Here is an 11910-nt window from a genome sequence, read left to right on the forward strand (position 1 = left end):
GAGTTGAAACATTTTACAGAAGGATTGAATGCCTTCATCAGAAAGGATGTTAGACTAAGTGGAGCGAAAAATTACAAAGATGAGGTGGACCAGGCCATGCTGTCCGAAAAGGACAGAAACGACATTATTCTAGAGTCACAGGCAAAAAGATCTAGTTATCAGAATCGGGACCAACAAGGAAATTCTATCAGAAAGAGACCGTACCAAGCCCCACCCCAACACCGACCATACCAACAGTAGCAGCCTCGACCTCAGGGGCAGAAACAATTTGCTCTACCAGCACCAAAATCAGCAATTGCACCAACAACTTGTCAAAAATGTGGAAAACTTCACTCAGGTCAATGCATGGCAGGGACTGGAGTATGTTTCCTTTGCAAAAAGCCAGGGCACTATCGAAAAGATTGCCCTCAATCCAAAGAACCGGTAAGAGGACGAGTTTTTGCAATGACACATGATCAAGTGGATCCAAATACAACTATAGTTACAGGTATGATTAATGTTTCCAGTAATCCCGCTCATGTCTTAATTGATACTGGAGCTACACATTCATTCATATCTGTTGAATTTGTTAATAAATTGGGTTTAGTACCGGATAAGTCAATATCAGGATTTAGTATATCCTTGCCTTCAGGGGAAGAATTGAGTAGTGATTTGATTATCAGAGGATGCAGTGTACAAATGCAGAGTCACGAGTTACTTGCTGATCTTATTATCCTGAATATGTCTAATTTTGACGTGATATTCGGGATGGATTGGTTGTCTCGATACGAGGCTACTATAGACTGTAAACGGAGAACGGTTTCCTTGAAAACTAAGGATGGAGAACCGTTTCTATTCCATGGCACACCGAAACACAATTCATCTCTTTTAATTTCAGTTGGTAAGGCATGTCAACTGTTGAATAAAGGATGTGCAGGTTTCCTTGCAAGTGTCACTTGCGACCAAGAATCACCTCGACTGAAACTTGAAGACGTCGAAGTAGTGAGAGATTTCCTAGAAGTATTTCCTGATGATATTGCAGGATTACCTCCAGCTAGGGAGGTAGAATTTGGAATTGAATTAATGCCTGAAACCCAACAAGTTTCCAAAGCACCATACAGGTTAGCACCGACTGAAATGAAGGAATTGAAGGAGCAACTACAAGAGCTACTCAATAAAGGCTTTATTAGACCGAGTGTATCGCCTTGGGGTGCACCGGTATTGTTTGTCAAGAAGAAAGATGGGTCTATGAGACTGTGCATCGATTATAGAGAGCTGAATCGAGTAACAGTGAAGAACAAATACCCACTTCCAAGGATAGATGATTTGTTTGATCAGTTACAAGGGGCAGTAGTGTTCTCCAAGATCGATTTGAGATCAGGTTATCACCAATTGAAGGTGAAAGACGAAGATATTCTTAAAACGGCTTTCAGGACTCGTTATGGCCACTATGAGTTCTTAGTCATGCCGTTTGAAGTTACCAATGCACCGGCAGTGTTTATGGATCTTATGAACAGAGTGTTCCAGCCTTTCTTGGATCAGTTTGTCATAGTATTCATAGATGACATAATGATTTACTCTCGTAGTTTCGATGAGCATCGTCAGCATCTAACTACAGTTTTGCAGGTTCTGAAAGAAAAACAATTGTTTGCTAAGTTCAGTAAGTGTGAATTTTGGCTGGAACAGATTGCATTTTTGGGTCACCTAGTTTCGGCTAAGGGAATAGAGGTTGATCCAGCAAAGATAGAAGCAATTAAAAATTGGGTTACTCCAAAGAATTCTACAGAGGTACGAAGTTTCTTGGGATTAGCGGGTTACTATAGGAGAATCATTCAGGATTTCTCCAAGATAGCGCTGCCACTAACGTCATTAACTCGCAAAAGTGTGAAGTTTGAATGGTCTAATCAGTGTGAGAAAAGCTTTTTAGTGTTGAATAAAAATTTGATGACATCACCAGTACTAGCCATACCAGAAGGCATAGGTCGATTCGTAATTTATACAGATGCTTCCAAGAGTGGATTAGGGGCTGTCCTGATGCAAGATGGAAAGATAATAGCATATGCTTCACGACAGTTGAAGATTCATGAAAAGAATTACCCTACCCATGACCTCGAATTGGCAGCAGTTGTCTTCGCACTGAAACTGTGGAGACATTACCTTTATGGTGAAAAGTGTCAGATTTTCACCGATCATAAAAGTTTGAAGTACTTCTTCACACAGAAGGAGTTGAACATGAGGCAGAGAAGATGGCTTGAATTGGTGAAAGATTATGACTGTGACATTAGCTACCATCCGGGTAAAGCTAATGTAGTAGCAGATGCTTTGAGTCGTAAATCTGCAACTTTGAATAGAATGACAACTCAACAAGAGTTGATTATAGATTTTGAACGACTCAGATTGGAAGTAGTTGAGCCAATGGAAGTTTGTGCCTTATCAACCTTAACAATGGTTCCAAGTTTGCTCGACAAGATTCGAATAGGGCAGGCTTCAGACCAGCAATTATTAACTTGGAAACTAAAAGATGAAGCAAAAGGGGGTGCATTGTATACGGTGAAGGATGGGGTCGTGCATCACAAAGGGCGAATGTGGGTACCGGCAGTAAATTCACTGAGGGAAGATGTGATGACTGAGGCTCACACGGTACCATATTCTATTCATCCAGGGAGTACAAAGATGTTCAAGGATTTACAGATGCTATACTGGTGGCCAGGTATGAAGAAAGACATCGTTAAGTTTGTTAGCGAATGTTTAACATGTCAACAGGTGAAAGTTGAACATCAAAGGCCAGCAGAACTTCTGAAACCATTACATATTCCCACTTGGAAATGGGAAGATGTCACAATGGACTTTGTGATTGGACTACCAATTACACAACGAAGAATGAATTCAATATGGATAATAGTTGACAGGTTGACAAAGTCAGCTCACTTCTTACCAGTTAGAAACAACTTCTCGATGAATCAATATGCAGAGTTATATATTCGAGAGGTAGTTAGATTGCATGGAGTTCCAGCAAGGATAGTCTCTGATAGGGATCCTAGGTTCACTTCAAACTTTTGGAAGAGTTTACATCATGGATTGGGAACAAAGCTAGCTTTTAGTACATCTTTTCATCCGCAGACAGATGGGCAATCTGAGCGAGTGATTCAGATACTGGAAGATTTACTCAGGGCTTGCATGATTGACTTTGGAAATAATTGGGAATCAAAATTTCCTTTAGTGGAGTTCACATATAACAATAGTTATCAAGCTACTATTGGAATGGCTCCTTATGAGGCTTTTTATGGTAGAAAGTGTAGGACTCCATTGCATTGTGATGAAGTGGGAGAAAGAGCTGTATTAGGGCCAGAAATAGTGCAACAGACAGTCGATATGATAGCAAAAGTCAAGGACAGAATGTTGACGGCACAAAGTCGACAGAAAAGCTATGCCGATCAGAGGCGTAGAGAGTTGGAGTTCCAAGTAGGTGATCACGTGTTTTTGAAGGTTTCACCTTGGAAAGGAGTCTTAAGATTTGGGAAGAAAGAAAAGTTGAGCCCAAGATATATAGGACCTTTCGAAATCCTAGACAAGGTTGGAACAAGAGCTTACCGAGTAGCATTGCCTCCAAACTTGGAAGGTGTACACAACGTATTCCATATCTCGATGTTGAGAAAGTATATCTCAAATCCTTCCCATGTCATTCTCCACGAGCCAGTTCTATGGACACCAGACTTGTCTTATGAAGAAATACCTATCCAAATTTTGGATACACAAGTCCGAAAGCTAAGAAACAAAGAGATCAAGATGGTAAAGGTCTTATGGCGCAATTAATTAGTGGAAGAGGCTACTTGGGAGACCGAACAAGATATGCGTAGCCGATACCCAGAAATATTTGGTAAGTCAAATTTCGAGGACGAAATTCTTTTAAGGAAGGTAGAATTGTAAAGTCCAAAAATCCATTAAACTTGCTCACGATTATTTAAACATAAATTTTTAATGATTTTATTCCTTAAATTGTTTAAGTTATGATTTAATGATTATGATTTCATGATTATGTTTATCTTACATTTAACAATTTTGATTAAGTAAATGATTCCAGGTAGAGTTCGATTCTGGACTCGCGGGACGAGGCTAACCTAGGAACGAGATAATAGAGTACATTTTTACGAGTATTTTAAGTATGATATTGTTACATTTTTATAAACGAGTCAAAAGATAGCATTTTTATCAGACGAGTCGAGATGTGTTTCTTTGACTACATTTTAAGCAATCAATACACGATGTGCATTAATTATGAAAACTACACTTAACAACCTTATACCCTACATGTTAGTGATTCCCTTGACATATTCTATCAGACTTCTTCATTATCCTCCTCTCCCTTACACGTTTTTCTCCTCCCCCTCACTATTCATCATCTCCTTCATCAAATCCTTCAAGATTCAAGTGAGTTTTAGGTACCAGTTTTTAGTTCGTCCAAGGTTTAGCTCGTCTCCGAAGTTTCGGATCAACTCCTCCTCCATTCAAGGCAAGTTTTTAAAGAATTTTAAACCACCATTCAATATATATCTATTTTGATAAGAAATGATGTGTGTTGATGAGTTTTATGCATGATTTTAAAGATTTGAGAAGCATAAAAGCATGAGGTTTATGATATCGTGATATGTAAGTCATTCTTGTGAAATTCTTGATAAATAATGTGTGATGATAGATTCTTATGGTTTAGAGTTTGGAAAGGACTGATTTTGAAGGTGTGTGTTGAATTTTGAAGTGTTGAGTTAGTTTTAGTTAAAACTTTGAAGCGTTGCATGTGTTGGGTTGTCTCGGATTAGCAACACTTGTTGCAATTTTGTGGGTTAAGTCTATTGTAGTAATCCAAATGAGATGAGGCCAATTGTATTTGAAAGATAACTCATATAGATACAACTTTCATGCTTTGAGTTTTGTCAAAATCATTCTATAAGATTGGCCAAAATTGCCCCGAAGTGTGTCAAGTGGTTTGAATTTTTGGCAGTGACACATCTCAGGAGAATAAGCATAACGTTTTACTGAAATATCCAATTAAGGTGAGGGTTTCGGAATTTGAAAGCTTAGATCAAGGGCTAAAACTTTTATGTTTACCACGTTTTGAAATTCTGGGTGCAAGAACTCTAAATATCAGTGTGAAGGCATAGCCACTGCAGTGCAGCAGAGCTAACAATGCGCAAGTATAGCGCCCCAGCGCCTCTCTTCTAGCGCTGGAGCGCTGTAGCTTCGAATTAATTTTTTTAAGTTTTGATTTTTGAGTCCTTAATTCATGGTTATGATCTTTTAAGGCTTCTAAAATATATTTAAAAATTTCTATGCAAAATGTTTCAAGTTTTAAGTCAAGAACGAAAAGAACGACTTACGTGGACCGATTACGTTATGTGATGCATGTACATGTCTAAGTTTCTTTCATGAAACCTATGTACAATATGAAAGTATGACTTTTATCATTTATTACATGCATGAAGTTATCGAGTAAAATTTTATGTTCATGAAACAAAAGTTAAGATGGAAATTATGATGTTTCAATGATGCTTCATGATGAATGAAATGATATGTTGATGAAATGAATAATGATGAAGCATGAATGAATAATGTTATGTTGAATTATGAAGATATAATATGTTGATGCATGAAAATATTTTGATGTCTTATGTGTCTTTGTGGTGGCAATATGGGAACGGTACTCCGGTTTGGGCTCCGGACGGGCCCTCCCAAATACGTCTCAATGTATGGGTTAGGTCCTCCGGGATGAGCTCCGGAGGGGCCTCCGAAAATAAAAGAAAGAATGTTACGAGGCGTAATGCCATATGATTGTTGATCAACAAGAAAAGATGAATGTGCCCATTATGACGGTTGCCACAATTTCGCATAATTCGTCACCAAATGATAAGCTTATGTTATGTTATGTTAAGTTTAAACGATTATTGAAATCTCATGATTTTTACTGCATACTCTTGCTGAGTCTTTAGACTCATTATACTTGAATGATGCAGGTAATGAGGATGAAATTTATGCATATGTCGATGAGTTCAATGCCGGGCATGAAGAAGAGCAAGGAGTCGGACCGGCGGGCGATGCATGAGTGTGCTATGTGTTGAGAGTGTTTGTGTCAAGTTAATGAACTAAATGTTGTTATGTTGATTGAAGAAAATACGCTTTATGTTTCAAATTGTTATGATTTGGTTTGTAAACTATTCTGAAATGTTTTAAGTAAGGTTTGATGTATGCATACATCTTTCAAAAATTTTCTTTTCCGAACTAGTTTTAACGTCATGTTAGTTTGTAACATCTTCATCGGTTGAGGGTGTTACACCGACACTACAACAAGTCGGTCGATCATTACAATAAGTCGGTAGAGATTCATGAAATAGCAGTCGAGATTACGGTCGGTATGACTTTACAAAATGCATTCTTCCTCGATCGACGTTACAAATAGACAGTCGAGCAATAGCCTATGTCGGTCGACCAAATGTAAACCACTCAAATTTCTTTCCCGATCCAACAACAATATAGTTACTACTAGAGTCGATACAAATATTTATTAAACAGTTAGCATTAAAGACACCATTGTAAAACATATACACTGAAAAATAAAAGATAATTGTCATTTAACATAACAGAAATAAAAAAAAAGGGGGCAGATTTGGAGCATTAATGATATTGCTTACTTTTTGTTTCCTCTTGGAAAATACGAGGGATAAAACAAGGGAAATAGTTTGTTTGGTACAGGTGTGAGACTTTAAAGCAGAGTGGTCCAGTTGGAAGGAAGTTTCTGAGAATTTTTTGGTCGGAGAAAGGGTGGTCCCGGTAGAAAAGGAGCTGCGTTTGCATAGCAGGGGAATACGCACAAAAAAACAAAAAAAAAAAAAAACAGGCCCCACGAGTATATTGGTCGAGATAAAGGATTACATAACCATTAAGTAATCTGAGCTGGCACCAGTTAAGTAATTAAGACCCAATTTAAGGGCCAACTAAGACGGTACATTAAATGAGTCCCTTTGACTTAAAAAAAAACACGCGAGCCCCTTTAACTTAAAAAAAAAAACAAGACCGAGCCTATATATTTAAATGCCCCTATCATTTCCCTACCTTATTCGTTTTCACGTATCAATCATGTCCTAAAAATTATAACCGAAAAAATATTACTATGGATATAATTAAGCCTGATGAGAGAAAATAAAAGGGAACATTCTGAGTATTACCTAGAATGGAGTGAATTAGAAAGATTACTTCTCCATCGAAATCCCTATTTATTTACAGATATAATATAAGAAAGAGAAATATGACTGAATTAATTGAAGATTCCTCTTTCTCTCTCGCGATTCGATCTGTATATATACATATATAATGATTCGATGAATTCACATGCACGCTAGTTCAACAAACTGTTGGTGATCAATCTACAGTTACTGCCTAGCTTTTTGACCTAATTTAAATCTGTCGTCTCCTAATCACAGATCCCGCATTCGATTATTCACTCGAATCAGCTCAGGTGCGGATTTATTTATTCTATTCGGTTGTCTTTTGTCTGGTTTTTGGTGATTGTTTTGATCTATTGGGATTTTCGTTACAGGGGAAGTAGGAGTAAACGGTGAAAGGGGCGAAGATGGGTGATAGCAAGGGGTTTCAGCTGGGGACGATAGGGGCGTTGACTTTATCGGTGGTTTCGTCGGTTTCCATTGTGATTTGTAACAAAGCTCTTATGAGTTCTTTGCACTTCATTTTTGGTGGGTTTTTTTTTAAATATATATATATAGTTTGGTTATTTATGTTGTTCTTTTAATTTCTGGCAAATTTTGTAAGATGAGTTGCTCTCTCTGAGAAATGTATGATTGGGTGCTTCAAATTCGAATGATCTTCTGTTGTTTATTTCCGTTCCTAATCTGTGGTAAATTTAGCTTTGAAGCAGTTGTACTAGCTTAATTGTTTTCATGTCAAGGAAGTGAGTTTTTGTTTTGTGCATGAATCTGAATGCTTCAAAAGAGATGGGAAGACAGATCTCATACCCCCTTAAGATCTACATTTTATATATTCCATCAATCATACATGGACCCTGAAATAGTGACAGTATAAATCTTGACGCACAGAATCATTTGTGTGCTTATGCGCCCGAACTTTTTTCCTTGATGCAAAGTATAGATCAATTTATAATGAGTCGATGTCACTCCATGGTGAAAAACTTGGTTATCTGAATGGTTGCTTGTAAAGCTGTTTGAGTATTTTACTGAAGTAGTAGAAAGGAAAGGGAGTCGCATTTCGTTACAGAAAAGTTTTGTTAGTGTTAGGATGTAATAGAAAAGATACAGGAATATTTATGAGATGACATTGCTTCGGTTTTTCCTCTATACAGCTACAACCTTGACAAGCTGGCATCTACTTGTTACTTTTTGTTCTCTTCATGTGGCACTATGGATGAAGTTTTTTGATCACAAACCAATAGATTCACAAATTGTGATTGGATTCGGCATTCTAAATGGAATTTCGATTGGATTGTTAAACCTCAGCTTAGGTTTCAATTCTGTTGGTTTTTATCAGGTAAACTTTTCTTGTCTATGTTTCTTTACTAGCAGGTTCAACCTTAATCTGTTGTTTGTTGCTGACTTAAATGTGTATTCTTATTACATGACCAGATGACTAAGCTGGCAATTATCCCATGCACTGTACTATTGGAAACCCTTTTCTTAAGCAAAGCATTCAGGTGGGTGTTCACATATTTATATCTTGTATCATGAAACATATCTTCTTGCTCTGTCCTTTTTCACTTCATTACAGTTTAATGATACTGTTAAGTTTCTATTTGGACATGCTCTATAAAAGTTGTCATGCGAGCTGATTGATCATTCAGGTTGTATTTCCACTTAAATAGATATTGAACTATTTTCTGAAGGGGCTATAAATTGACCATATATGGTGGTAGACTAGTGGATTTGTTTGAGTAAGCTGTCACTTTCGCACAGCTTGTTTGTCCTATGATAACTATGTGCATGGCAATGCACAATTCTGTACATCTAGCTTCTGATAAGATATGTGATTTGCTATCATCTGATTCTTGTGTTCAAAGTAAGCTTTAATTTTTGGGACATGTTTTTATTATCTGTTCCGTCTCTAATACTTGTTCTGGGTTGTGACAATTGCAGTAAAAGCGTAAAGCTTTCTCTCGGAATTCTTCTTTTAGGCGTTGGAATTGCCACCATCACTGATCTGCAGCTCAATTTTCTGGGCTCGTTTCTCTCTTTTCTTGCAGTTGTTACAACTTGTGTTGCTCAAATTGTATCCTTTTCTACATAGATGCATTCTTTATGTCATTCATTTAGATTACACCTTGGCTCTTTAATCCTCTCCTTTTATATTTTTCATAGGGATACTACCAATAACTCTAAAATTTATGTGAACTAGCCACAAGAAAAACTTGTAGTATGATAGACACAAGCAAATTTCTGGAGAAATGAACTCAGATATGTGAAATGTGTAAAAACTTGTTGAAACTTGCTGATACAAATATGATGATGTGGGGATGTAAGATGAGGTGCACTCACGCAAAAGGCTCCCCTTAATCAGATGAGCTTTGTTTTTGCCCTTCCACCTGCCAAATGAAGGCTATTTTTCCTGTGAGAATAAGGAAGCAATTCACTTTGGCGCCCACTCTTTCTTACCTGGGGAAAAAACATCCAAAACAAAATTTTCCTTTTGACGTTTCATGTTTGGTATACAGTTTGGATTTTCTATAAGTTTGTGTTATGGACTGTTTCATCCATCCTGAAACTGCAATACTAGCATAGAAAATAATCTTCAGGTTTGATCTTATAAGGGTAGGGATTTCTTACCCGAAACAAAATCTTGTAAAGTTAACTTTTTTCCTACGATTAGATCCAGCAGAATGTGTTTGTTATGTGGTTTAGATTTTGCACGAGTATATGTTATGGGTTCATGACATAACAGCCACAATGCATTGCATTAGGTTTAGGAATTATTGGATTGTTGGAGATCTTAACAGTTTATTTTAGATGACTAATACCATCCAAAAGAAATACAAGATTTCTTCGACACAACTTCTTTATCAATCTTGTCTTTATCAATCAGTCACCCTGCTCATCTCGGGTCCATTTCTGGATAAGCTTTTGACTGGTCTAAACGTATTTTCCTTCGACTACACTCCACGAGTGTTGGTAAGTAAGCTATGGCTTAATATCTCTATCTCTGGTTTTAAATACCAAATTGTGTATCTAGAGTCAGAATTCCATTGTTGTGTTGCAGGTGTTTATTGTTCTATCCTGCCTGATCGCGATCGCTGTTAATTTTAGCACATTCCTTGTGATAGGGAAAACATCTCCTGTCACTTATCAAGTTCTTGGGCATCTCAAAACTTGTTTAGTATTAGCATTTGGCTATGTTTTGGTTGGTGATCCATTCAGCTGGAGGAACATTTTTGGGATTTTGGTTGCGATGGTTGGGATGTTTCTATATTCTTATTATTGCAATATCGAGAATCAGAAAAGAAGTGAAGAAGCACCAGCACTGAATCAGGTATGGGATACTTTTCATCCTCTCAAATCTAGTAGACTTCATTACTTTGTTTTTATGAAGAGACACCTAATGGCTACATACTGTCCATTGTTTTGTTTCTCTTCTTGTCCTCCACAGCTGAAGGAATCTGAATCTGATCCCCTTTTGCATGTGGAGATTGGAGCTGGGAAGTTCAACGATGTTTCTGTCCCTAAGGACACAGTTTGGGAATCAGACAAGGATCTGCGTGCTTGAAAGTCTGTTGATATAGAAAAACTTGTGATAATTTTCACACTTCACCACAGCCTTCCACATGTCAATGCATTGGAATGAATCAAGGAGTAATCTCTTCTCAATCTGCTTGGACATTTCACATGCAAATGATGCAGTCGTTAGTGAGATTCTTTTTATTGGGCGTATTGCGTATTAAGAAAGATTCAAATAATTTGTTCTTTCTACTCAAAGATATCATCTTCTTTGTACAAAATGTCTTTTCATCACCTCAAAGGGGAATCTAAATTTTTTGCACTATATACATTTTATATACTACACTTCGATTCCGTGTGCTTCAAGCCACGTTCTTGCATGTTCTGATCCTCGAATTCTCCTTGAGAATAGAGAGCCGGAATACCACCATGAATGATCGTTTTTGGATATGTAAAAGAAGTGTTATCATGTTTTGAAATTTGTTGTAAACTCTGAGGACTATTAGTTTGTTTAGTTTGGACTCCGTGTTTATGTGCGTTACAAAAGAACAGTGTTTCATACACACAAATTTTAAAAAAATTCAAAAGAACTTCATTCCATCAAATTGTTGGGGCCGCAACAAATTTAGACAAATAGTTGGGGCAAATAGCATTTAGACCTGAAAACCTAAAAAATCATGACCACTTATATAACTCAATATCACAAGAAATTCGATTAATTTTTTTATTTTTTTTGTAAAAAAAAATAAAGAAGAGACACGCTATGGATGACAATTGTCCCCACGAGTTCGGATTTCCGCGGAAAAAACCCGAAATGGGGCGGGTTCGAGGGAGTATTTTTGGGTATGAGTACGGATTCGGGGATTTTAAAAAATCCACGCAACATATTGGAGCGGATATGAGGATTCTATTCTCGAACCCGTCCCGATAATAATAATAATAATAATAATAATAATAATAATAATAATAATTTAATTATCAAATTTTATTAAATCTAAAATATTATAAAAAAAATTAAAATTAAAATTATTATTATTATTTGGTTAATATATATTTTTATACATTATATATAATATATCCATTTATGATAGCATAATTTTTTATAACATAAAAATATTATTTGAATCTCATTCATGTTATGTACACATAAAAATTATTTATATTAATCTTGTATATTTTTTATTTATTTTGATAAATTTAGAAAAAAATA

The 11910-nt window shown here is 36.6% G+C and overlaps 1 protein-coding gene across 1 annotated transcript; it reads left to right on the forward strand.

Moving 5' to 3' along the window:
• The first annotated feature begins 7212 nt into the window (after window positions 1-7212).
• Window positions 7213-11066, forward strand: LOC140863074 (UDP-xylose transporter 2-like). Its single transcript, XM_073266209.1, has 8 exons — window positions 7213-7483; window positions 7565-7718; window positions 8342-8526; window positions 8622-8689; window positions 9129-9261; window positions 9996-10157; window positions 10246-10515; window positions 10633-11066. Exons 2-8 carry the CDS (start codon window positions 7598-7600, stop codon window positions 10747-10749), a joined length of 1056 nt encoding a protein of 351 aa, XP_073122310.1. The 5' UTR covers window positions 7213-7483; window positions 7565-7597; the 3' UTR covers window positions 10750-11066.
• The last annotated feature ends 844 nt before the right edge of the window (window positions 11067-11910 follow it).

Source organism: Henckelia pumila, chromosome 4 (assembly GCF_033568475.1).
Source record: "Henckelia pumila isolate YLH828 chromosome 4, ASM3356847v2, whole genome shotgun sequence".
NCBI classification, from domain to species: Eukaryota; Viridiplantae; Streptophyta; class Magnoliopsida; order Lamiales; family Gesneriaceae; genus Henckelia; species Henckelia pumila.

Coding starts and splice junctions, on each gene's coding strand:
- LOC140863074 (XM_073266209.1), top strand. CDS start 7,598: ATGGGTGATAGCAAGGGGTTTCAGCTGGGGACGATAGGGGCGTTGACT. Junction 7,719..8,341: donor TTCTTTGCACTTCATTTTTG/GTGGGTTTTTTT, acceptor TCCTCTATACAG/CTACAACCTTGACAAGCTGG. Junction 8,527..8,621: donor ATTCTGTTGGTTTTTATCAG/GTAAACTTTTCT, acceptor TTACATGACCAG/ATGACTAAGCTGGCAATTAT.